Source organism: Puma concolor, unplaced genomic scaffold (genome assembly GCF_028749965.1).
Source record: "Puma concolor isolate L17-30 unplaced genomic scaffold, mPumCon1.1.hap2 unalloc_scaffold_31, whole genome shotgun sequence".
Taxonomy (NCBI): Eukaryota; Metazoa; Chordata; class Mammalia; order Carnivora; family Felidae; genus Puma; species Puma concolor.
In genome coordinates this window covers 347,226-372,629 of record NW_028240238.1, presented here as the reverse complement: position 1 = coordinate 372,629, position 25,404 = coordinate 347,226, and the positions used below count along the sequence as shown (strand labels likewise).

Sequence of the window (25,404 nt, the reverse complement as noted above, 5' to 3'; positions counted from 1 at the left end):
AGGGAGCCTGTGCCCTTGACCCCCTGGCAGAGAGACCTAACCATGTCCATGAGCACTCAGGCCCCCTGAGGCTGGCTGATCCCCAGTGGTTGTGGACGATCAGCCAGTGCAGGTGTTGGTTTCAGTGGGGAGGACCGCACTGGTCCTCTGCTCTTACCTAAGGGGCCCTTTCCACTCTCCAGCCCCAGCCCTTGGCTCTAACAAGGCTTTGGAGACCCCCGCTGCGACCCACCTCTCCCGATTTAAAAAAAGAAAAGATAGTAAATATCGCCTCTCAAACTGTGTGCTATTTTCTTAAAAGCAGGGGCAGACAAAAAGGCCCCACCAATTTCTGCCTTGCCCTGGGCCCCATAACCACAGCTCCAGTTGGGGGACGGTGGAGGGGGGGTTCCGTCCCAGCACCGTGGGTGAGCAGGCAGGGGCCAGCCCGGCCTGGGTTGCCAACCCCCTAATCCCTCTCCGGTGGAATGTGCTTGATTTCAGGAGGCTAAGGTTTTGGGGTGGGGGAGCTGCAGAAGTCCCCTTGAAAAAGCCTAACGTTCAGGCAGGCTGTGGCCCTGCTGTTTGACGGTTCTTGATGGATGAGCCCCCGACCCTCTTGTCGAGCCTCCTTGTCCCCCCTCCTCACGCACCCCCCTCACTCTGTGAGGTCTGGCTTGTGCAAGGAAGCCTGTCAATGTTGGGACACGTTGGCCCCATGGCCTGCAGCGGGACGGAGGCCTCTGAGGGATGCCTGCTGTCTGGCCCTCTCCTCAGAGAGCTCCTGTAGCCCCCACGCCTCAGGGTTTTGGGCGCTTCCCTTTCAAAGCTGCAAAATTATTGCCATTAATGCCGCTTGTCTCCTGGAGGCACTCAAAGTACAGCGAAGGGGCCCGGGATGTGGAGGAATCGGGGCTGAATCTGGATTATATGCGGGGTTGACTTGGCGGGGTGTTGAGTGGGGGGTTTTGCCCTGGAAGGTGGCTGTTAGGATCACCCTGGGACTGCGGTGAATTTAGCTGTGGACCCCTGTGGAGATGTGGTTCCGGCCTGGGGCCCTCTGAAGGAACCATACCGGAGGCTGGCAAGGCTGCGAACAGCCAAGTGGCAAGTAAGGTTTCTAGCCCCATCCTGAGAATGAGTGACTCAAATTTTGTGCCCCTGGCACCCGGCTTGCCTTATCCTGGACCCAAACCCAAAGCCCCATTCATCTCCAACGGAAAGCCTGCCTTGATTGCTCCCATACCCAGTTCTGAGACTCTGTGGATCCAAGGCACCCCAGAGGAGCCCATATGGACAGGCTATGCAGTCTGGAGAACTAAGTACCCAGTTTGTGCATCAGCACGTGCAGGTCCTGGGATGCCGGACTTAGAGGAACCACTTGAGTGGACAAGTACTATTCAAGGCAGCTCTCTGCCCTCCAGAGCCTGCAATCTCAGAGGGAAGCCAAGGCCAAGTACCCTGGACCAGTGCCGTCCTGACAGAAGCACAGCGGAAGCTACAAATGTGAGCCACGGATTTAATTTTAAATTTCCAGACGTCATATTAAACAAGGAAAAAGAAACAGGTGAAATTCATTTTAATAACGTTATCATTTCAACACGAATTAACGTGAAAAGGTATCCACATATTCTACGTATTTTTGCGCGAAATTTTGTGAAAGCCATTGTGTCTCTTACATTTGCAGCACGTATCAGTGTGTGTTAGCCACACTTCGAGTCCTCAATAGCCACAGGTGGCTGGTGGCTAGTGACCGCCATGTAGCTAGGGCTGTGGGGACGGCACCTTCCTTTCAAGGGGAGAAAACAACCAGATGGAACGCACCAAGGTGTGGCGAATTTGGGGGCCTTGGAGAGGGGCCTGCCTAGGGACTCCTTCTTGGATACTTTTCAGTCTGGATTGGCCTGTTTTGCCTCTTGGCACGTTGAACACAATCTGGGTCCTGAGCTCCGATTCCCAGACCTGCGCTTCTAGAACCCCTGTTTACAGGGCCTCATCACGTGTGTCACTCAACAGGCAGCGTGAGGTAGGGGAGTTAAGCCCCAGACAGGAATCAAGACATGTAGCTTCCCACCCCAGCTACACTTTGAACTCTCTGATATGGGTAGGTCATATCCCCTCTTTGGGCCTCAGTTTCTCTGATGGGAAATGAGTGGGTGGCTTGGTTATCAGTTCACTGTTTATGAAGGTCATTGAAGGAGATTTCTCCATGCCTCTCACTGCCCATGCCACACCTAAATCCCAGCAGACTCTTTGAATGGCAGAAATGAAGGGATGATACAGGGGCTCCTGCACGCTTAGGGCAAGCCCACGGGGCCATAGAATAGAGGCCTTTAGATTGGCACCCTTTGCCAAGGCCCACTAAGTTGCCACCTGCTAAACACAATCCCTGCCCCCCCCCCCCCCACACACACACACACACTGCCACAGCTTTGGTTAACTCATGGGTGTATATTGAGTCCTCCCATAAGCCGGATCCTCAAAGTACTGCCGTTCAAGGGGCTGAGGTGTTGAGGTAAGGCACTGTCTCCTGATATTCAGCTGGATTGATTCCTGAGGACATCCCCTGTAAGCCCACTGCCTCTCTAGCCTAGATTAGTTGAGCAGATTCATTGAGAGATACAAGCAGGTCTTTGTCCCCAAGAAGCTTATGATCTAACCCGGACACTGATTATCCATGGAGAGCCAAGACTTCCACGAGGTGAATGCTAAGGCACAGAGGAAGATAAAGACAAGAGGGTAGAGAGGCTGCTGCAGGATGGGTGGTCAGGAAGTCCGCTGCAGGACGGGCTGGGATCTGAGCCAGCTTGGAAGAGGTGATGGATCGGCCCAAGGAGCCACAGGCCCGCAGATACGAGAGGATGTGAACACACAATGTGTTTGGACCCCCCCACCCCCACCCCACCCCGGCCCAAGTGAGAGCTGTGACTCAAGCCCATGGTCAGGCAAGGAGGCAGAAGCTCTAGGTTTGGGCGCTCGTGATGGATCAGACCAGGAAAGGTGAGTTCCAGGCCAAGGAAGCAGTAGCAGGGAGTCACTGATGGTTCCTGAGCAGGAGACATGCATAAGGAGGCGTTTTAGGCAGGTGGATCTGAAAGCAATATGTCTAGAGAGGCGGGCAGGCTGAGGGGAGAAAACCGGAGGCAAGAAATGGACTCAGAAGGTCCCACGACAGTCACTGTGAAAGTCATTAACACTCAAATCTTGTGCGAAGCCCTTCATTCCCCTTCTCTTGAATCCTCTTTCAATTCAGTAAAAGGACAGGGAGTGTCCCCATCTAACAGATAAAGAAGCTGAAGCTCAGAGGAATGAATTGATTTGTCCAAAGGGTCAAGTTGGAAAATCAAACTCAGGCTGTCTTTATCAAATCCTGAACTCTGCCTACTACCCTTTGCCTCGATGGTCCGGGAAAATGGGAGCCCGAAAGGAAGAGACCGGAGATGACCAAGGAAAGCTCTTGGGGTGGGGGAGGTACGTTCAGAGGGAAGTAAAACCCCGTGGAGCCAAGCATCCCTCAAAAGTTGTCACACTCAAGTACCGACCTGGTACACACCTGCTCCCGCTGGTGCTGAGGTGCCCTGGCCGCTAGCTAGTGAGGCCACCCACTGGGTAACTTTGGGCACATAACCTCTCTGAGCCTCTGTTTTCTCGTCTGTAAATTAACATACCTGCACACAAGGGGCTTGGAAAGAATGAACGAGATCATTGGGGTCCAGACAGCAATCTCTCAGTCGGTCCCTCAAGTCTAAGTTAGGCCAATCGGTTCCTCCACGTGCTGGCACACAGGTCTCCTTGTCCCCCACGATGAACCAGGAGACCACCGCCCTCCCCCTGCAACTTCTCCCAAACCTTATGCCACCTCTGTCTTCCTCCGGCCTCCCCTCCTCCCAAGCATACCCGCACATACACCTTGTTCCGTGGGGGCCCAAAGAGCTGAGGACTCAGAAGGCATTTCTCCAGTCTGGCAGAGGGCCCCCTAGAAACTGTGCTGATCCCCATGGGAATCACTTAGCAAGAGGAAAAGCCAGACCTTTGCCCTGGCTCTGCTCACAGGTGATGGGGTTAATCGGGAATTCTCTTTCCCTTTGCTCAGGGCTGTCGGTGAGGGTCTAGCTCCCTGATGACCTGGGGACACATTAGTCAGTGATAAGTGGGGCTTTCCAGCCCCTTTTATCCTGTTTACAATACATTGGCTCTCCTTGGACAAAACCCTGCTCCCCCCACCTCGCTCCTGGCTGTTATGGCTACATGAGACAATTTGCTGATGGACGGTCCATGAAGGGCAGCTTCCGTGGAGACCCCTCCCCACCTCCTGCAGCCCCCGGGGCAGCATCCCCTCCACCTGGTGGGTCCTGGAAGGAGCCACACATGCTTGGTGGTTTTTTTGTTTTTTGTTTTTTGTTTTAGCTTTGTTGCAGCCCCTGAATTCAGAAATGCCATCCTTTCTGTCTGCTCAGCTTTAATCGAGGGAGTTTGGGAGCAAACCCAGAGGCAATGAGATTATGTTTCTCTGGCTTTGGAGAGTGACTAGGGTTTTGTTGCTGTCCAAAGCAGAAGCCATCAGAGGCATCTTAACTTATCTGTGGCAAGGCCCTTTTTGGGTCAAAAGGCAGGATAGTACTACGTAGCCTGGACCTTGGCTCCCCTGTCCCACCGTCAGCTTGGCCAGGCATGTTCACTTCTCAAAGCTCAGCACACTTGTCTAGAAAACCAGGGTCCTGCCTCTCCCAGGTAGTTAGGAGCACAGAATGAGAACCTGCCGAGAAAGTCCTTAAGGAGGAGGCATTGTGTTCAGCACTCCGCCTCGATTTCAAGTGACAAGCCTTTCAGCAAGAGTGGCTCCTCTGATGCAGACAGCTTATAATCACCTAAAAGTCAACCTCAAATAATTCTGGGCCTCTGAAACGGCAGGCAAAGGTTCCAGCGTAGGTATGACAGCACATCTCTGTGTTTTAAGGATCTCTTGGGCATCATTCAAGAAGATGATGGAAAAGGGGAGGGAGTGGTTGAGGAGTGATAGGGTGTCTCGATGGGCTCTTATAGGCTGGTAGGGGAAGTGAGACATAGTCCCAGCTGACACAGGGGTGTGTGAACATCAGCACAGGTGGGATGGACAGTAGGGGCAAAGGGGGCTCAGGAGGAAACAGGACCAGAAGGTGCACTGGGAGGGAGGGGCAGAGACCAGGGTGGGGGAGCATAGGGAGCACTGACCGTTTGGGAGAAGGGCTAACAGAATTGCTCTATTCAATCTCAATTAGGGGGCCAGAGACACACAACAGATTCATTGGGTTTCAGAGATAAGAATTAAGTTCCATCAAGTTGGACAGATCACTTCCCTGCTTGCCAGGAATGCCCGGGGCCCGCTTCTCCATGCGTCTTATCTTTCGTGTATTTCAAGGTCCAGCTGAAATCTCGTCTCTTCTGGAAAGCCTTCTTTCATCATCCACATTCAAAGAGATCTCTTTCTTCTCTGCATTGTGGCAGAACTTAATTGTCTTCTCTGCGTCGTTGCCTTTTCATAAGCCCTGTACCCTGTCTCTCCATCTAGATGATAGACTTTTTTTTTTTTTTTTAGATGATAAACTTTTTGAGGTCAGGGGGCTATTGCTGCATAACAAACGACCTCCAAACTCAGTGGCTTAAAATACCACCCATTTTGCTATATCTCTTGATGTCCTGGGACAGGAATTCAGGCATAGGCTCAGCTGGGTGATTCTTCTTTTCCATTCTTCTTCCTGGAGAGGTCACTTGAGGGGTTCAGCTGGTGGATGGACTGGTATAAAGGTTACGAGCTGGCTTCACCTACATGTCTGGGGCCTTGGCTGGAAGAGTTGGCTCAGTTGGGGCATGTTGAGTGAAGCACCTACACATATAGACTTTCCAGAATGATGGCCTTAGGGTAATTGGACTTCTTCCAAGGTGATTTGGGGTTACCAGCATAAGCCTTCCAAAGAGCTGGGTGGAAACTGCAAGGCTTCTTATGACCTGGCCTTGGAAAACCCAGAGTTTCTCTTCTGTCACATTATATTCATTAAACAAGTCACTAAATCCAGCTCAGATTAAAAAGGAAATGGAATTCGACTCCATCGTTTAATGGGAGCAAAAAATATGAAACCACCTTTATTCAACTACACGCTATAGTCCTAAGACCCAGGCAAGTAAAGTCCCTGGCCAAGGACCCAGGCCTCAGTGGGCCCCACACTTTGGAGTGCTATTTTTGAATCTTTCTAAACCCCCCTTCAGTGGAGGCAATCATTCTAGTCTGTTTCTCCTCTTCAGGGTACTCTCCAAACTCCCGTCCCATGCATGGGACTGACCAAGTGCCCTGAAAAGCTTCAGGGCCCATGCCTGTGGGTTGTCCAGGGAAACCTGGTGAGCATATTGCTTCTATCCACCAGCACAGTATTTCTTTTGTGGCATTGCATAAGATCAGGCTGCCTGCGTGGTAGTGACTTGCTGATTTGGGGTGATTCCCATTCACATTGGATACAAGATGAGTTCAGGATTCTGGGGTACTGACAGTCGACCATTGGCGCTTGGAGTTAAGCCACCTGTTTGGGTCTGTGCCATGGCACTTGCCGGCCTGTGTTCTGACCACAAGGCTGCCTCCACTCTACAACACACCAGAATAGTGGGGCTCCCCACCTCCACCTGGTAAGGGTGGTCATCCCACACCCACCACAGGCTTTGCACTGCAGGTCAGGCAGTGCTCCAGAGGTGGCCATGCCTATCTTCTGCTGGAGACCATTACTCTGCCAACTGGCTTTTACAATCAATGTCTTTCCCTTCTTTTGATCACTGTACTGACGCCACGAGCCTCTGGGTCAGTCTTAGGTAGGGCGAGGTGAGGGCCATGCATCCCTTACATGAGTGGGACTTCTCTTTTTGTTTCACCCATGCACCTGTAGCCTAACTACCCTTTGCCCTCTGCCAAATGGTTTCAGTATGTGGAAAGCAGTGTTGCAGTCAACACTGAAAGAGATCATATTCTAGGAAAGCTGTGATTAAGGCCTAACAAATTTCAAGAAAAAAAAAAAAACATAGTTGGAAGATATATTATTGTAAATTTATACTGAGTAATTCTGAACAGTGAATTATTATTCATATTTTCCTGCATACTCTAGGGAAAACGTGCCATTAGTGTCATCATCAATGAAGCACAGTGACAAACTTTGGGTCATTGGAAGTCAGCATTCACGTTCAGTGTGAAGGATGACGCAGCATCACGAGTAATAATGTAACTAGCATTAAATAAATAAATCAAGACTCGGTTCAGGTATCATCTCCTCTTTGAAGCCCTCTTGAATCCCCAAACTAGGCTAAGTGTCACTTCTCTGTCATCACACAGGTCCTAATTACCTCTATCCCACACTAGCTACATAGTATTCTAATTATTTCTGTAGATGGTTCCCTCCTGTGTAGATGTGTATATTAAAGAACTTCTATGGCAAGCTGATGTATGTTTTACTCATCTTTGTGCCCCAGTCCTTGCACTGTGCCTGATATGTAGTATGAACTCAATGAATACCTGTATGGAGAGTCATGGAAAGACACCACCGGACTAAGTCAGGTAGACTCTGGTGAGCCTAGAAAAATAGTTCTAGTAGAACAAAGGAGAGGTTGGAAGGCAAGCTACCCATAGAGATGTTGACAGGGTAGATCTGTTGTCTATGTGGTTTAGTCATAAAAGAAATGAGAAGTTTCAAGTGCAGCAAGATGGGGAGATGGAGTTTTCTTCTCTTTAGAGAAAGGCCATGTCCATATAAACACCTTAGAGACTGAGAAGCAGAGGAGAGGTCTTCTGGACCTCAGTACCCTTATCTGCCTAACCCACCTCACCAGGAAGCTGTGAGGTCCAAAGAAGAGCAAAATATTGGCATAAAAATTCTTTGAGAAAATTTAAAATTTCTATCCAACCTCTAAAGGCTTCTAACTACTTATAGAATTAAAAAAGAAACCTATAAATAAAAATCTAAGCATGACATTTAAGATCCCCCATGATCTGGCTCCAGCTCTCCTTCTAACACTATTACTGCCCCCAAGCCCCCTAAACCCAGCCACAGAAGGTCTATGTTCTTTCCCGCTTTTTTCCTTTTCTCAAGCTATCCCCTCAGCTTCAAATGCCCTTCCCTTCATCTCCATTAGGCCAACAAGATCAACATTTACAGAGTAGTGAGCTTGTGTAAGATACTGTTAAAACTCTATTGATTCTTGAAGGCCCCATTCATAGGCTGTTTAGTCCATGAACCCTTCTTGCTTTTCTCCAGAATATCAACTGTAGTACTTACTCGACCTGAAAATGTTGCTTGAGGGCGTGACTAACCCTCTCAACAGGCTATGAGAGAAGATGAGAGATTTGAGGGTTCTATTACTTGTATTCCTCCTCCAATATCCGTGCCTGGTAATAGCAGGTGCTCATTAATAAATATTAGAATAAGTGGGAAAATGTTAGGGAAAGAACGTACATGGGTGGACGGTCTCTTAGGACACAAGACTGGGTGGGCTCCAGGATACAGGAAAATAAAAGCATCAACTTGTCAAAGGAAGAGGAACATCTCCTCCCTTGGGAGGAACTGTAGATAAGCCTGGAGGGTGGACATGGGTTAGGTCCACGTGGAGAGACCGAAGCGTCCAGATCCTTCAAGTCTTAACTCAAATGCCACCTCCTACATTAAGTCTTTCCTGAATCTCCGACGGGGCTGACCCTAGCTCAGCTGTCTCTTTGGACTTTCTCCCTTGCAGCTGTTTATTTGTACCCCTATCTCACTTCCTTTCCTAGACTGCGACCTCTCTTGAGGGCAAGAGGAACCGGTTTCCCCACAGCACACAAGACACGGTTACCACTCATTCATTGGGAGTTTATTGGAAGGATAAATGGGGGGGGGGGGGGGGGGAGTAGTAACCGGACATATTTGACATAGGAGATGCTTGCGCACAGGAGCCCAGCGGAGCGCAAGCTCCAGACCCACAACTGAGCAGTTTACTGGGAAGCAGAGCGAGAACAGCCCCCCCAAGCCTGCCTCCGCTGGGGAATGGCAGGAGTCCACCAGCTCTCCTGCAGCTTTGCTCTGAGGACCTCACGTCCCTACTTCTCCGACTGCCCTTGTCAACGCCTGACTCGATGCCGAAGCCCGCCCCCCTACCCACAACTATGCTTCCTCGTCCCGGATCTGCGGCAGTGCCTCTGACTACTCTTAGCCTTTTTGTCCGGGCCTCTTCTCCGTCGCCCTCCTCTTCTGTCTCCATCACCACCGGCAGGGCGCGCGCCGGGGCAGCCCTGGCCGGCAGGAGGGGGCGGGTCCTGCGACCGGGAGCCGGCAGCCGGAAGCCGGACGGGGGGGGGGGCCGTGAGGACGTGTTCCAGGGAAGCCAGGGCCGGACCCGGCGGGGCCGGCGACGTGGAGCCGCTGTACCAGCAAACGCACAAGTGAGGGCCGCGTCGGGGCACGGGCGGGGGCGCAGCCAGGCTGGGCGAGGCCGGCTCCCCTGGCTGGGGCCTCGGGCGCCCGCCAGTGTGGAGGCCGAGTCCTTCCGCCGGGGCGCTGCCGGGGGCGGCTCGGAAGTTCTGTCTCTGGCGGGATGCCCAAGTCGGCGGCGGATGGAGGGTCCGGCCTGATGCGTGGGGACGTTGGGCCGGACGGCTCATGGGATCTTCGAGGCCGCGACTACCTGCTAAGTAGACTAGGTGAAGGGAAAGTCACACTTACAGATGATAAATTGTTTGTCCAGCACCTGCCAACTCACTGCTCTGGGTTGGTAGAGATGGTGGGAGTCAGGGCCCCTACACCTAGTTTACTATTCACTTGGAGAGCCCAGGGACGTCCGAAAAAAATCTAAGGTGTGGCAGGATTGGATGGAGTGTAAAGGAACAATACAAACGGAATCTTCTTTAGTTTAGAAAGAGCCATCATTGAGCTAAGGTCGTCAGAATAAGTTTCATTGTAACTCACAGCTCCTAAATGACGTCGGCCCCAACTCTTGATTGACACTAATCTGTTGTTGCTGCTACACTTTTTTCCCTTTTCTTTTGATTTGGTTTATACCAGAGACCATAATGATGAAGTGTTTGGTTTGAGTGCAAATATAAAACCTACTTTGTAACAGTTTTAAAACGGAGCCCTTTAAAATAGGGAGCCCTATTCTCATATAAAAAGTATAAGAAGGGACGGGTCGCCTGTGTGGCTCAGTCGGTTGGACATCTGACTCTTGATCTCAGCTCACGGCTTGATCTCTGGGTGGGGAGTTCAAGCCCTGCGTTAAGCTTCAAGCTGGGCGTGGAGACGACTTTAGAAAAAAAAATTTTATATCTATATATATGATGGAACTTAAATAATCAGACCTGTGAGTCCATTGGAAAAGGAATGAAATAGAATTATTTTTGTGTTACTAAGAAAGGACAGATCTTTTAGTGTGTCTTTCCCCTGAAGTATTGAACCAGTCCTGGGAGTTCTGGTTCTAGACTTCTTTTTCTGATCTATAAAATGTTAGTTTGGAGCTCATAAACTTTGAGGCTCCTTTCAGCTTCATGATACTGGTGATTGAGTGTCTTAAAAGGAAACACACAATCCTGCGAGCGTCAGCAATTAACTTTTGCAGTTGCAGAAATTAATGATTGAGGCTGAATTGACACAACAGTAACTGAGCATCTTAATTTTACTGGAACTTTGAACCCACTTTGTGGTTATCTCTGGCCATGTCCCTGACAGTACGTTGGAATGAAATCAGTACTTGAAAGTTCTGTATCTTGAAAACTCCTTCTTAACTGCCTGAGCAATGAGTGGGGGAGGGAGGGGAGGTGAAAATCAGAATAAACATTTTATGCTTAAGTAATACTGCATTAGGATGAACTTTATAGATGAATAAGTGGCCAGGCTTCTATTTTTGATATTCAAGTGGTTGTAGAGGTGTCTATATTTGTCCCCTGTATAGTCTAGGATCACTCAGTGCCCTGGACCTTATTATCTCTAGAGATTCTTTGCGGTTTTAATTTTTTAAAAAATATTTATTTTTGAGAATTAGAGTGTGAGTGGGGGAGGGGGAGAGAGAGAGAGAGGGAGCTACAGAGTCCGAAGCAGGCTCTAGGCTCCAGGCTGTCAGCACAGAGCCCAAAGCGGGGCTCGAACCCACGAATCGTGGGATCATGACCTGAGCTGAAGCCGGACACTTAGCCGACTAAGCCACCTAGGTCCCTCTATCCCTAGAGCTTCCGATTCAGTAGGTCTGGAGCACAAGAAGCTCTATTTTTAACAAGCTCTCCAAGTGATTTTGGTGAGCAGCTGGGTGTGAAAACTGTTACCTTATCTGAAGACCAGTTTTTCCCTTTTTTTGATTTTGCCTTCTGGTGAGAGGCTAAATGTAGAAGCGGCAAGGTGGGTGAGGTGAAAATGACCAGATGGTTCCCACTACTTTTAAGTAAAGCAAAAACAACCACAAATGTTTGTATGATGCCGTAAAGGTTACACAGCAATTTCATATTGCATTTGGATCTATGAGCCTTTAAATAGTTGTGATTATTGATTCATGTGTGTACCCTGTTTTATCGGAGACTGAGGCACCAAGGAGTTAAATGGCTTGTTCCTGGTTCCTCAGCCAGTCCATAGTGGGACCAGAACTTGCAACCAGTATCTTTTAACTCTAAAACTGTTCCCTGCTCGTAGGGGTCAGAGGCAGCATGGATACAAAATAGGTGTATATGAAAGGATGAGAGTAGTTCCATGGACTTTAAAAAAGCAATTTCATTTCTACAGACTGGATTTGTTTGTTTGTTTGTTTGTTTGTTTGTTTTTAGTCAGCAACAGTGACCTTGTTTTCTTACTATTAGGTCTCTCTGCTTGGTGATGTCATTACCTAAGCCCACCACGGACCCCATGTTGGACAGGGCTAAGACTTCTGGTTTCTAGTGTCCACCTGCCCCCCCCTCCCCCGCCCGCCCCAAGTCCTGCCTGTGCATCACCTGTTCCTTACTGGCTTCAAGTGTGTTGTCTGAATTCCCAGTTCGGTTTAAAACAGACTTGCCACATAGTAGTCCCCCCTATGCCATGCCTGCTTGCTTTGTTGTTTTGCATTTGATTTCCTCCCAGGCATGAAATGTAGAGATTGGAATCATTTTCTTGGCCGTATCTCTTCTAGTTCATTCAGAGCATTCGGAGCTTAGGTGGGAGAAGTCAGTATTGTTTCCCTGCAACTTTAAAGTTTGTCCATTTTGGCTTAGAAAACGGTATAAGCCACCTGAAGGGTGTTTATAGGGTGAGTGTTGCCATCATCTCTCACCCTGTCCTCATAGACTTTAAAAATTGGAGGGGACTGGCAAAATCTTCCATTCCAACTCCCTTTAGTCAGGAAGACCCTTTATAAAACCCGAAGCAGTTCATGTACCCTGTGTTTAAACATGCAGGAGCTCTTTTTCTTCTTCCTTTTTTTCTTTTTTTCTTTTTTTTTAAGTTTAGAGAGAGAATGAACACGAGTTGGGGGGGCGCGCAGAGAGAGGGAGAACCCCAAGCAGGCTCCCAGCTGTCAGCGCAGAGCCCTCCCGACACGGGGCTCGAACCCATGAACCATGAGATCATGACCTGAGCCTACCAAGAGTCGACGCTCAACTGACTGAGCCACCCAGGCGCCCCCCTTCTTCCTTTGCTTGAAGAGAGAGAGTTCATAATTATTCTGGGGTTTTTGTGGGGAGGGGCAGGTTGAGCTGAAAGCTACCCTCTTGAATGGGGCTCTTGGTTCTGGCTCTCCCTTCAGGAGCCGCAGTGGAGAATGAGCCCATTCCTCTGCCTGTATGTCAGCTCTAGGTATTTGAAAAGCACCAGCTGCCCCATTTTAATGGAGGGTTTTTTTTCTCTTTTCTTTTTTCTTTTCTTTTCTTTTCTTTTCTTCTCTTCTTTTCTTTTCTTTTCTTTTCTTTTCTTTTCTTTTCTTTTCTTTTCTTTTCTCAGAGGCTTATTATCACTAGCTCTTTTGACCATTCCTCTTCATGACTTGACTTCTAGACTCTTTCCCGGTCATCCTCTTCATCCATCTTCCATCAGGGGAAGTCTTTATTTTTTTATTTTTTTTTTCAACGTTTATTTATTTTTGGGACAGAGAGACAGAGCATGAACGGGGGAGGGGCAGAGAGAGAGGGAGACACAGAATCGGAAGCAGGCTCCAGGCTCTGGGCCATCATCAGCCCAGAGCCCGACGCGGGGCTCGAACTCACGGACCATGAGATCGTGACCTGGGTGAAGTCGGACGCTTAACCGACTGCGCCACCCAGGCGCCCCCAGGGAAAGTCTTTAATAGGGGCCTTTAACAGACAGCTCCCAGGATGGAATGCCACTTGATATTGTACATTGGGGACTTTTTAAAAAAGTCTTAAGTGGGAATGCTTTTCATCCCTGACAAATTTCATCTTACTATTTTAGCCTAAATGAAAATATTACTATTTGTTTTGTGGTACAACATCCTAACCTAGGCTCATTAGCACAGAGTGATGTGCAAATGTCATCAACGTAAGTTGGTTTGTTAAAAAATCTTGAACAAAACGTAGAGCTGAAGGCAGTCCTGTGGTAGAATGCTGGAAATCTTTGCTAGCATCCCTTGGGTACCATTATTTAGCCTGCCATGAAGCCCTCGTCCTTAAAGTTTAAAGTATTTGTCAATCCATGGGAGAAATGTACTATCTCATTATTTTGACTTTGCATTCTTCTGATTACTAGTCAAGTGGAATAATAGATATAGATATAGATGTAGATATGGATATAGATATAGATACAGATATGTTTGGGTTTTCTTTTCTGTCATTTGCTCTTTGCCCATTTTACAAAAGTGCTTTGACTTTTCCTGTTGATTTGCAGCATTTTTTAATATACTCTAGACATTAGTCCTTTCTTATCTGCCGCGGGTATCTTCCAGTCTCTGCCTGTCTTTTTATTTTTTTAGAGCGTCTTTGGTGTAGACAGGTGTTTTGTTTTAATGTAGTCAAATTGACGAGTCTTGTGGTGTGTGTGGTTTGGGGGACAGTATTGTTTTTTGCCTTGTTTAGGAAATTCTTCTTCAACCTGAAGTCATAGTATGCATTCCTGTATTTTCTCCAGAAAATTTTGAAGCCTTGCCTTTTACATTTGGGCTTTAAACCATCTTGCGTTTCTTTTTGTGTCTGGACTCTATTCTTTGCTCCTGGGTCAGGGTTAGGGTTTGTCTGTCTCCGCACTGCAATGATGTTGTTTTGTTTGGTTTTGTGTTGTTATTATGGCTTTGTCATAAGTCCTCATAGCAGGTGGACCAGGTCATCCCTCTCATACTTGATTCAGAGTTGTCTTGGATACTCTTTGCCCCCTGCCCCCCTCCCTTTTTTCTTCTGTTCCCGTTCCTGTCAACACTGCTAATTTTCACATTTGCTCTATGAAGCTGCCATTGACAACTTACCTCATGGCCTACGTGCAGGCCTTCGGTAAAATCCGAATTGTCTTCCCATCGGCGTCGCCGTGCAGTCCTCTTGCTGTCTCTGTGGTTACCCTGACCCAGATGTTGGTTAACTCAAGCTGTGTTCCTCCATCTACCTCCGTACCTCCACGTGCCCTCATTCTACACTATCAGGACCTATCTTACCGGAGGAGCAGTCTGGTCCCTCCATCTCTAGTGGTGATTTCTAGTTTCCTTTCAGGGCCGTGGGTCTTACCCAGGTGCGCTCAGACTCAGTAGAGCGCTGGCCTTGCTTCTGGTGCCGTGGGTCATGTTTAGAGTCCGCAGGAAAGCCCTGGAAAAGACAAGACAGAGTTGAAACCCAGTTTGGGCTTCTGGCTTGCATTGGTAAATTTGGGTTCACAGAGTGTGGTGCCCATGGTGGAGGCTGGTTGCTGACCTTTCCCTCAAGGGTTGGAGGTGATATAGTTGCTCAGCAGACTGCTTTCCTGTGGCTCTGATGTGAGAGACCGGAAGCACCAGGAGCCTGTTGTTGGGGTAGCATAGGCAGTATTCCAGAACTGATCGCAGACGACTGCTAGGAAGGGCTCTGGGGGTGACCTTGGTCAAGCCCCGAGGAGCCTCCGGAGAGCACGCTAGGGCCCGCCACCTGAGACCACGCTGGCGAGCCAGGGTACGGTGTCGCATTTCCCAATGAGGTGGCACTCGCCTGGGATTGCCAGGGAAAGGCCTTTACCGGACGGGACATCCCCGTCTTTCAGGACCTTCCTCTGATAGTTTTCTCGCACTGATCGCCTCATCCCTTCTCCCCTCCGACCCCTACTCGCTTCCGGGCAGGCCCACCTGCTTGTAATCCACGTGCCTTTTTGCCGATCCTTTTCTTCATCTCTTCCCTCATCAGGTCAAGCTTCTGTCTTCAGAGTGCTCTTTAGAACTCACTTGACGCCACCGGGTTCCGCCAGCTTTTACTCTTATTTTCTTACGTTTCCTTGGCACCACGCCACTGCGCGGAGCCCCTCGGCTTCCTTTTTGTTTACACTTACATGTAGTGATGTTCCCCTAAATCTTCTTGGGACTTGTCATGTCTCTCTGGCCTGTTGTTCCTAATTACATTGTTTCTCAAGGACAAGGATTATATCTTTCTTGCCCTTTGACTCTCCCTAGTACAGACCAGCGCTCAGCACATCGGGTCAAAGAACAGAGAGTGGGATTGGCTGGGTCCGGATTGAGGTTTATCACTTGCTGTGTGACCTTGAACAAGTTACATAACCTTTCTAGGCTTCGGTTGTCTTATTTATAAAACGAAGATGATAATGGTCCTTTCCGCATAGGGTTATTGACTTTGCAGAATGTCTCCGATGTGGCAGGCACTTAGTAAGCGCCGCCTGTTAGTGTTACAAAGTAAGTTAGTGTTCTTATTAATATTCATGGTAAAATATTAGAAACCGGGCCAAAACATGTGGCCTCAAGTGCCACTTAACAAAGTTTACAGTTCAGTGATGCTGTCGATTTAAATCAGTTACACGTTGGCATCAGAAAGTTTGTCTTTCCTGACCGAAGCACTGTCGATGACTCCTGTCTCACTCATTTCCTCTCTCTTCCTTGGATAGGCAGGTCCACGAGATCCAGTCTCACGTGGGACGCCTGGAGACCGCGGACACGCAGTCTCTGCACTGTGAGTAATTAACTATGGAGAGCAGAGTCCTTTCTCCCGATGACACGATGCTAATGGGCTGGGTTTCCTGACCGCCTTGCTGCCTCAGGGGCTTAATGATTCCATGCCGAAGGAGTTCTGTTGTTAGGGGTGGACAGAAAAACCCTCTGGCAAAGCCTCTGACTTCTCTCATTGCGCCCCGTGGAATCCCACAGGCCTTATCCCCCATTACCCCTCAACTCACCCTGACAGGGCCCTGTGGGAATGGACCTCCTCTCCTCTGTCTTAATCTAATTACCGAGCCCTGGGAGGAATGTACTCCGTACAAACTCAGAGATGTTTAACTGGAATTGGTCATTTCTTCTGAGCTGAGAACGGTGGCTTTTTAGGAGGATTATTCAGAAACGAATAGCAACATTAATTAGTGTAGTTCCCACACTGTGGTTTCATTTGAGAAGAGTGCTGCTTTCTGTTTTACAGTTTTCTGTTGGCCAGAAAAGGTCCTTTCTCTGAGCTGGCCACAACAGATGCCACTGGTTGCCCACACGTTGCTGAAGCCACCCGTTCACCTCCCCACCTGGCTGTCCTCATGCCCTTTTCTGTTTGCTCATGCCTCCTTTTCGGAGCATCGAAAGCATCTCTTTTCTGGGTTCTGTGCCCCACCCTGTTCTAATCTAGAGTGCATATGTTAGCTGCTGCAGGTTGGCCTAGGAGGGTCACATTGCTTCTTTACTGTCGTGTCTTTATTGGGCAAGAAGCAATCTGGGTACCTTTTTTTTTGGTTAATGTTTGTTTGTTTGTTTGTTTGTTTGTTTATTTATTTATTTATTTGAGAGAGAGAGAGAGCACACAAGCAGGGGAGGGGCAGAGAGAGAGGGGGAGAGAGAGAGAGAGAGAGAGAATCCCAAACAGGCTCTGAGCTGTCAGAGACCCTGGTGTGGGGCTCGATCCCACGAACCGTGAGACCGCAACCTGTGCTGCAATCAGCAGTCGGGCACAGTCGGATGCTTAACCGACTGAGCCACCCAGACGCCCCCCTGGGTGCCCTTTTTGTACGCGGTTTAGTTCCTATCCATCTGCTTTGTTTGCCTTCCCAGCAGTCTCACTGTCACATGATTAGAAATGGAAAAGAGGCCATGTTGACTGTTTATCAAGAGGGATAAGGAAAATGACTGTATTTATCATATCTTTACCTCTGTGGATTCTTTCCTGGGCCTTTCCTAGTGATATTCAGTCTATTTTGGGGATTCCAGCATCAGCCTGCCCGTCCTTATGGAAAGCCTCAAGGGAGCTCTTCCCTGTGTTTCACACACTAATCTTCCCCTTTGTGCTTTTTTTTCTTTTAACCTCATTACTGTAGGGAATTCAATTGGCAGCCTTCTTACTAGATATTTCTAACTCGTATCTGAGAATAATCTCAAAGGAAAAGAGACCTCATTCTGTTTCAGAAGATACTGCATTTTGCTTAAAATATTTTATTTGGACAACCCAAATATTCATTGTATTTTCTAAAGGCAGGAAATGTATTTCTACAGACTTATCTGTAGCTTTTTAAACAATTGGCATTGCTATGACATTAACAGCTACATGTATATATGCGTGTGTGTGTTTAGAGCGACATTTACAGAATCCGTATCACTTGAATTTTTTTCCATTATTCAGTACGATATGCGTTTTTCTCCTTTTCGAATGGGTTTCTTTGAATTTATTGGATATGGAAAAAGACATGTTTATTGTATCATTCTAATTTAAGCTGTCTCTTTTCCAGCAATTACTCTTTTTTTCTCTTTTGTGCAGTAGTAGAAAACGAAATCCAAGCAAGCATTGACCAGATATTCAGCCATCTAGAACGTCTGGAGATTCTGTCCAGCAAGGAGCCCCCGAACAAAAGACAGAATGCCAAACTGTGAGTGTTGTGACGCCTCTTGTCCAGGGGAGGCTGTCAGATATTCTGAAAATCCATTTACACATTGAAAAACTGAGACTCTGTGAAGATGGAGTCCCTCTAAAGGGCACGGTTTCGTTTCAATGATATTTCCTGAAAATAAAAAGCCTGTGAGGTTAGGGGCTCAGAAGCCTGTGTCTCCTTACATTGGGTCATTTTGAAATTTTGCCTCCAATACCGTTTTTCTGGCCAGACCCGTGGCCTTACTTGAAGCCTCCAGCAGCCAGGGAGGTGTGCACTGCCCTCTGGTTCCTGCTGCATTCTTGGATTGAGATGAAATCTTGCCCTTAATCACTTCAGTCAGCCGATTTATAATGAAATAACTGATCTAACATTTGATACTCCACCATGAAATTCAAATGAAAACCCTCACCACCTCCAGCCCAGCCCCTGCTCCCAAAAGTTCTTATGAAACTTTGTTGTTGCTTTACTCGAAAGGTGCCCTTGGGCTCCTTCTTGAAAAGCGATATAATCCATGGCAGGTCAGGGAGAGGTCGTTGAGCCTGCTTCCTGTCACCTGTTCCCTGTCATGCATCCAGAATCAGAGACCAGCAGATGCTTAAGTAAAGCTGTTGGGATCTCTTGTGCTACAACCGTACTTTAACCACAGGCCGCTTCTTTGTTTTCAACATCAGTGATCAAAATCAGATCATTTTGGTGGGGACAGCATGCAGTGGTGTAGGGAGAAGTAAGGAAGCATCTTTCTTGAATACGAAGGCTGGCCGCTCAGAATGTGCGGCCCTGGGTTTCTGGAATGTAATCTCTGTCTCCATCAATTCCAGTCGTGTTGACCAGTTAAAGTGTGATGTCCAGCACCTGCAGACTTCTCTCAGAAACTTCCAGCATCGGCGATACGCCAGGGAGCAGCAGGAGAGACAGCGAGAGGAACTTCTGTCTCGAACCTTCACCACTAACGTAAGCCAGGCTCCTGGTTGGGGGGCGGGAGGGGGTGGGGGGGCAGTGTCTACAGGCACTCGGCAGCTCGTCGCCACTGAAACTCGGGTCCTGGAGCTTCATCTTTGTAGGGGGTGTCCGCAGCCGATGGACTGGAAGTAACAGTGGGCTTTGTGCCTTGCCACAGACACTAGACCTAGACAGGGAACCTCCTTCTCTAACACGAAAACCCGAAGTGGAAGCAGTTAAAGTGAAGGAGTGGGCAGGGGTGAAAATGACCTGGGTTTGACTGAGAGGTGGAAGTTCCCATGGTGGAAACGGTTTCTGATCAGGTAGAGACAGATGATGAGAACGGAAACCATTTGTCACGAGGGGCAGCATTTCAAAGCTGCCTGCAGGCACTTGCCACCGTGCTGTGTATGTGTGTGGTTCCCGTGTCAGATGCCTTAAAATGTTTTTGCCCCAAATCTGAGCAGCAATTTGGAGGAATTTGTTAACAGGTCTTTTGTTTTGGATGGATTGCTTGACTTGAGCCTGTTCGAAAGTGGCCTGGTTGGTGTGCATGTTTGGTTTTTGGGAGACCCTTGCCCCTGCCCCTCGGTCTTAATAGGATCCATTCCTGCACATGGCTGTTGATGGCTAGAGGACACACTGGCCTTTTTCAGGTCCCTTATAATGTATTTCCACCAAGTGAGGTGGGTTTTGGGTTGTTTTGTTTTAACAGAGAGGTTCATTTTCTAAAGAGGTCTTAGCTCTCTAAGCCTGCCCTCAGAATTCAAATCAGCCCACGTTTCACAGATGCTTAAGTCTCTCTGCTGTGTCCACACTTGCGGCAAATTTCCCCGAGTGTTTCAGAATGTGCCTGTGTAGTTTCTGCTTCTCTAGAGTAAGCAGTCAAGTAACACTGATTAACAATTCAGAAGTGTGATGAGGACGTGTTGGAGGCATAGTGGTAGGCGCAGCTGTCTGTCTTCCTTCCTTCCTTCCTTCCTTCCTTCCTTCCTTCCTTCCTTCCTTCCTTCCTTTCGGTAGTTTCAAGTTTTCATAGCTGCCTTTCAAAAGTGTAATGAACTCTACAACATGCCAAAAGGTGTGTGGGCTTTTGATCACTATGGCATTGGGTACTCAGACCTCTTTTAGGTCAGGGATGGTCGCTCAGAATTCTTTTGTTTGCATATCAGCTCGGTGCGGTGCTCTGCACGCAGTGCCCCTTAATCAAAGTTGACTTTGCCAAATGAACTTCTTGCCGGTCACTCTGTGAGCTGGAACTATGGTATGTTTTTCTGAGTGATAATGCCCAATTAGGTCTACCCTTTCAGGCGGAAGGGTAAGAACGATTTGTATACAGAAGGCACTCAATAAACGCTTGTCGAATGAAGAGAAGCCTCTCTTTGATTCGTTCAAACACTGGAGTCTTGTGACCCACTGAGCATTAGCTGTATGCAGAACATTGTTGAAGATGCTTGTGAAAGTAAAGCTTGTGAAAAAGTGAAAAGCTGTGGTCCCCGCCTGCTTCTCGAAACGCTCCCGTGTTAGCAGGGGCACTGAGAGCAGGTGCATGAAAAGTGATTCTGAACGTATGCAGCAAGGAAGAGGTGGTTGAACCTCTTCGTGGTGATTGAAAGAGGGGAGAATGACCGGGCATGGCAGAAGAATGTGCGATTGTCGGGAGGCGGGAAAGAAGGGAACTATGGCCAGTCCTGACTGCCTTCTGTATCCAGTCCGCTTCTGGTGTAAACTTAGAGCCCTGAGGCCAGTCTCAGTGTTTCTTCCCACAGGATGGTTAAGAGGGCCGGCTCTGCACTCAGTAGTGAGATACAGGCCCCGCTGGACTGAACAGCTCTGTGTGATCTTAGACCTCTCTGAGCTTCAGTTTCTTCACCTCTAAAATGGGGATAGTACAGTAACTGTGTTATAACGTTAGGATAAGGATTAAGTGAGCTTAGGGTAATGGGCATCAGGGTGGAAAGTACTTGATCGGTGTCAGTTTTTTTCTTCCTTCATTTCTTTACAGCCCTTTCTGGACCGCTGAGGAGAATTGTCCCATCCCGACTACCCATTAGGCCTTCGTCTCCTTTGTCCTTAGTCAGACTCCGTCTAAGTGCAGCGACAGCTGTAGATAAAACAGCTGCAGAACAAAAGCAAACCTGTAATACTGTGTTAAGGGAAAGCCAAGGAAAGGAACATTTGGAACAAGCTAAGTTAATAGGGGAGTAGTCAGAGAAAGCCTTCAGGAGAAGCCCAGCAAGACCTTGCAGGACTGATGTTCCTTCTTAAGTGGTGGTCATGGTGGAGAGGCAGGAATTCACAGGCCGTGTGCATCTGGCTGTCTCTCTGGCTTGGCCTTGGCCGACAGGTGGAGCAGTCAGACCCGCTGGGACCCCAGGAGCTGACCAGGCGGCAGAGCTAATCCTGTGCCTGCGTCTCTTTCACAGGACTCCGACACGACCATCCCAATGGATAGCTCGCTGCATTTCAACTCCTCCCTCCAGAAAATTCACCATGGCATGGACGACCTCACCGGAGGCGGGCACAGTATGCTGGACGGACTGAGGGCCCAGAGACTGACCTTGAAGGTGGGGGCTTTTCTGGGGGACAGGGAGGAGGCCCTTCGTTCTGGCCTCATCCACCAGTTGGGTACCCGCGTTGACGTCTTGGTTACGTATCCTCGCGTTTTGTTACTTTGGTGGTGAGACAGAGCCCTGAGTCTGGGGTCCTTTCTTTTGGAGCTGAAGTATGAGGAGTCCACAAGCGACCACCTTCCCTTCGCCCGCAGCTGCTACTTGTGCTTGCGACGAACCATAATTTGGCATCACTTGGTATCTGGGTCTTTTTCCGTTTACTGAACTTACCATGAAAGTGGCTGCTACGATAGGCACCACTGAGACCAAGAAATCCCACAACTGCCGAAATTACAGAATGCACGATTCTGAGAAGGCACACGTGGCCACACGTGGCCCCTCGCCCTCACGTGGTTTCCCGGAGAGCCCCTCCTGCCGACCACCTGATAGCCGAGACCTTTTGTGCTCTTTAAAAAAATTTTTTTTTTTCAACGTTTATTTATTTTTGGGACAGAGAGAGACAGAGCATGAACGGGGGAGGGGCAGAGAGAGAGGGAGACACAGAATCGGAAACAGGCTCCAGGCTCCGAGCCATCAGCCCAGAGCCTGACGCGGGGCTCGAACTCACGGACCGCGAGATCGTGACCTGGCTGAAGTCGGACGCTTAACCGACTGCGCCACCCAGGCGCCCCTACACCTCCTGGTTTCTAACGGTCTGGACTTAGGACAGGGCATGGCTGGGATGGGTCACCTCTGCTCCATGATGCTAGAGCCTCAGCCGGAAGATTCCACGGCCGGGGAGGAGAATCATCTGGAGATTCACTCCCATGTCTGGTGCTTGATGTCCGCTGCGCTCCTTAGCTGGGGCTGTCCACTGGAACGTCTACACAAGGCTTCCTCGCAGCCTCATGTTCCAAGAGTGAGTGGCCCGAGAGAGAGAGCCAGGTGGGAGCTGCATCCTTTCTGTGGCCAAGCCTTGGAAGTCACAGGACATCTTTCTGCAGTCTCAAGCCTCCCCCCCACTCCCCCACAGTGTGTCATCCATCAGCCACAGTGTGACGAAAGAGCAGGTGGGGTGGGATAAACCCATGGGTGTGGCCATCTGAGGGAAGCACAGTCGGCCACACTCCCCTTGAACAACGCGCCCATCTAGCTCACAACAGTAAAATACTCAAACTCTGTCGCCATAGGTACCAGGTAGCATCTACTCGCTGGGGGAAGCAATGGCACCGAATCCCTGGATGAGTCAGATTTGACCAGGTGCAGCTTGGGAGGAAGGTCTCCGAGGGAACAGTGTGAGCAAAGGGGTGTGCCCTAGTGGGGGCAGGGCTCGGGCTTGGGCTTGAAGGCCAGGTACGGGGTATCTGAAAGCAGGTTCATTACTCTCTGCCCTGCTCCGTTCCCCACCCCTCTGCACAGGAGAACGTCCCTCTGTGTGCTCAGACGCCCCTGAGCTCGGGGGCAGGATGGCCCTGAGCAGCAGAGGCTGGCAGGATGGGGGCCGCCCCGGCATCTTGCCTGTCTCAGACCCTGTGCGGCAGCCTGGGAAAGTCCTGGGCTTGTCTCTGGGCGCGGGGGTGGGGACGGGGGACGGGTACCCTGTGCCACGGCAGGTCAGTTCAGTGGGCTGACACTTGGGGCTGAGATGAAAACGTCGGGTTCCAAAGCCCAGAACAGAGGGAAAGTGGAGCTGGAAGGGGTCCCTAGGGACCACCACGGCTGACCTCAGGGAAAGTGACTTGCCAGGGATCATTCAGCCAGTCGGTAATGGTCGGTCTGGAATCAGAGTGGAGGTCACCTACTCCCGGGCCAGTGTCCCGCCATTCCTGCTGCCTGTGGGCCACCTCCCCGGGCCATCTTGGCCTGGTGCTAGTTTGTGGCCCTCAGCCCAACTACAATCCCCTGGCCTGGCACTGTCCCATATTCTCGCCAGGCACAGCTAACTGGGGTGGCAGGAGCCATACCAAAGGCTTTTCGGATTTGAGGGCCTCTCCCGAGCCCCTCAGATACTGACGTGAACTGGCACACACATTGCCGGCTTGTGATGTCCCGTAGGGGACGCAGACGGCGGTGGACAGAGCCCATGACCACGGCTGGAATGGTGGGTTCCAGAGCGAAGCCTGGCGGTGGGTTTCATTCTCCCCGTTACCCACTGAACTATATCTCATCCATCCAGAGTCAGTTTCTATGGCAACAGCAGAGTCCTTACCCATCATTTTCATCTGTAAAGATCCACCCCAGCTGCCTGAGGCCGGGCTCCTTGCCCAGCTGCACACCGGGCCCAGCTCCGCATCCCAGGTGTAATGGTGAATCGGCAGCCTGCCAGCCGGGACCTCCTGGGAGGTGCCTGGTAACCGGCATAGCCCTTGAAAATGACCGCATAATCACTTCTTAACCGGGTTAGGAACTTGCTTCCAGTGGCCCCCTCTTGCTTCTGCGTCAGTCACCTCCCTCTTCTCCTCTGGAGCTTACCATCGAAGACCTCCATTCCCTTCTGCCCAGCCTCCAGAGCAAGATAATGCTAATCGAGGCTGCTCCGAAGCCAGCCGCTAACCTGCTAACCCCGGGGAGAGGGGAGCCTCCAGTCTTTGCCCCCCGGGTACGCTCAGGGATGAAACCCCGCCTCCGTGGCCCCAGGGCCAGAGAGCACTCTGTGTGTGGTCCACGCACCCCACCCGCCAGCCCTGTTGTCAGCCTTGGCGGGGGCGCTTCCCCCTCTAACCACCACCACCTTGACAACCCAGTTCCAAGCCCACGCCCGCCAGGAAGTCTTCCTTTCTACACCGCTTTCCTCTGCATCCTCTCTGCATGCCTGTATTTGGTTTCTGCAACATAGCTCGGGGCGCCTGGGTGGTTCAGTCCGTTGAGCGTCCGACTTCGGCTCAGGTCATGATCTCACGGTCTGTGAGTTCGAGCCCCACGTGGGGCTCTGTGCCGGCCGCTCAGAGCCTGGAGCCTGTTTCGGATTCTGTGTCTCCCTCTCTCTCTGCCCCTCCCCTGCTCATGCTCGCTCGCTCGCTCTCTCTCTCTCTCTCTCTCTCTCTCTCTGTCAAAAATAAATAAACATAAAAAAAAAATAAAATCCTAACAGCTTCAGGATCTTTCTGACCTTGAAGAAAGGGCAAATGAAGATACTGTGCCACCACTTCAGAAGCAGAGCCTGAAATTCTTCTGTGCTTTAGAGGTGGTGTTGCCATCCTATGAGTGCCGGAGTCCCGGAGCTGGCATGGCCGAGGAGCCTTTGGATAACCTGGAGGAAGGCCCGTTTACGGTGGGGGTGGGGGTGGAGGGGAGGCAGAATCCCTCTTTCTCTCTAAAAACTCATCTTTTCAGATTCATCATCCAGCCCTCCCCCTTGCTAAGCTCCTAAAGCCCTAGGCAGAGTTTTTCTGGCCTACGGTACAGGCTTTTATCTCAGGCAATACCTGAAAGAACCTTTAACTTTAAAATTCTAAAGCTGACTTTCTGCCAAGAAGTTTAGGAGGAGGGAAGTAATGTTTTTCCCATTTTTGGTTAAGAATTCGCCTTGTGCTAAAATAGTCCTTCAAATACATATCTCTTGCAGCCTGCAGTGATCCCAGCAAAGTGATCATCTAAAGACTTAAATAAACTCTTGTGTGAATGTTGAGTCCTTTGCCTCCTATCAAAGGGCTGGAGTGTAAAGAGTCAAATACAGATGCCTAGAAAAGGTATTCCCATTGGTACTGTGTTTTCTCCCAGTGCCTACAGCACTTAGGCTTAGGGTTTTCCGGGAGGGGCAGGGCTGTTAGCAAGGCTAAGGGAGTAAGGCTCCCTTGGGTGATGCCCAGGAAGAGACCAGGCGGTCATGTGCACTACCACCGAACCTTTCTCCCCATGTGACTCCAGCCCTTGATGCACAGGAGAGTAGGGTCTGCAGTAGGGTCTGAAACTAGAGTTTCCGCCTGTCCATTTGAAATCTACGAGCGATGTGAGATCTGTGCCACTTT

General features: G+C 49.7%; 1 protein-coding gene across 1 annotated transcript; it reads left to right on the top strand.

Moving 5' to 3' along the window:
* Window positions 1-2,737: 2,737 nt before the first annotated feature.
* On the top strand, window positions 2,738-25,128 carry LOC147571293 (uncharacterized). Its single transcript, XM_086696457.1, has 7 exons — window positions 2,738-2,979; window positions 3,992-4,080; window positions 9,238-9,406; window positions 15,993-16,057; window positions 17,834-17,942; window positions 18,764-18,896; window positions 21,311-25,128. The coding sequence occupies exons 1-7, from the start codon at window positions 2,738-2,740 to the stop codon at window positions 21,566-21,568; spliced, it is 1,065 nt and encodes a 354-aa protein (XP_086552583.1). The 3' UTR covers window positions 21,569-25,128.
* The last annotated feature ends 276 nt before the right edge of the window (window positions 25,129-25,404 follow it).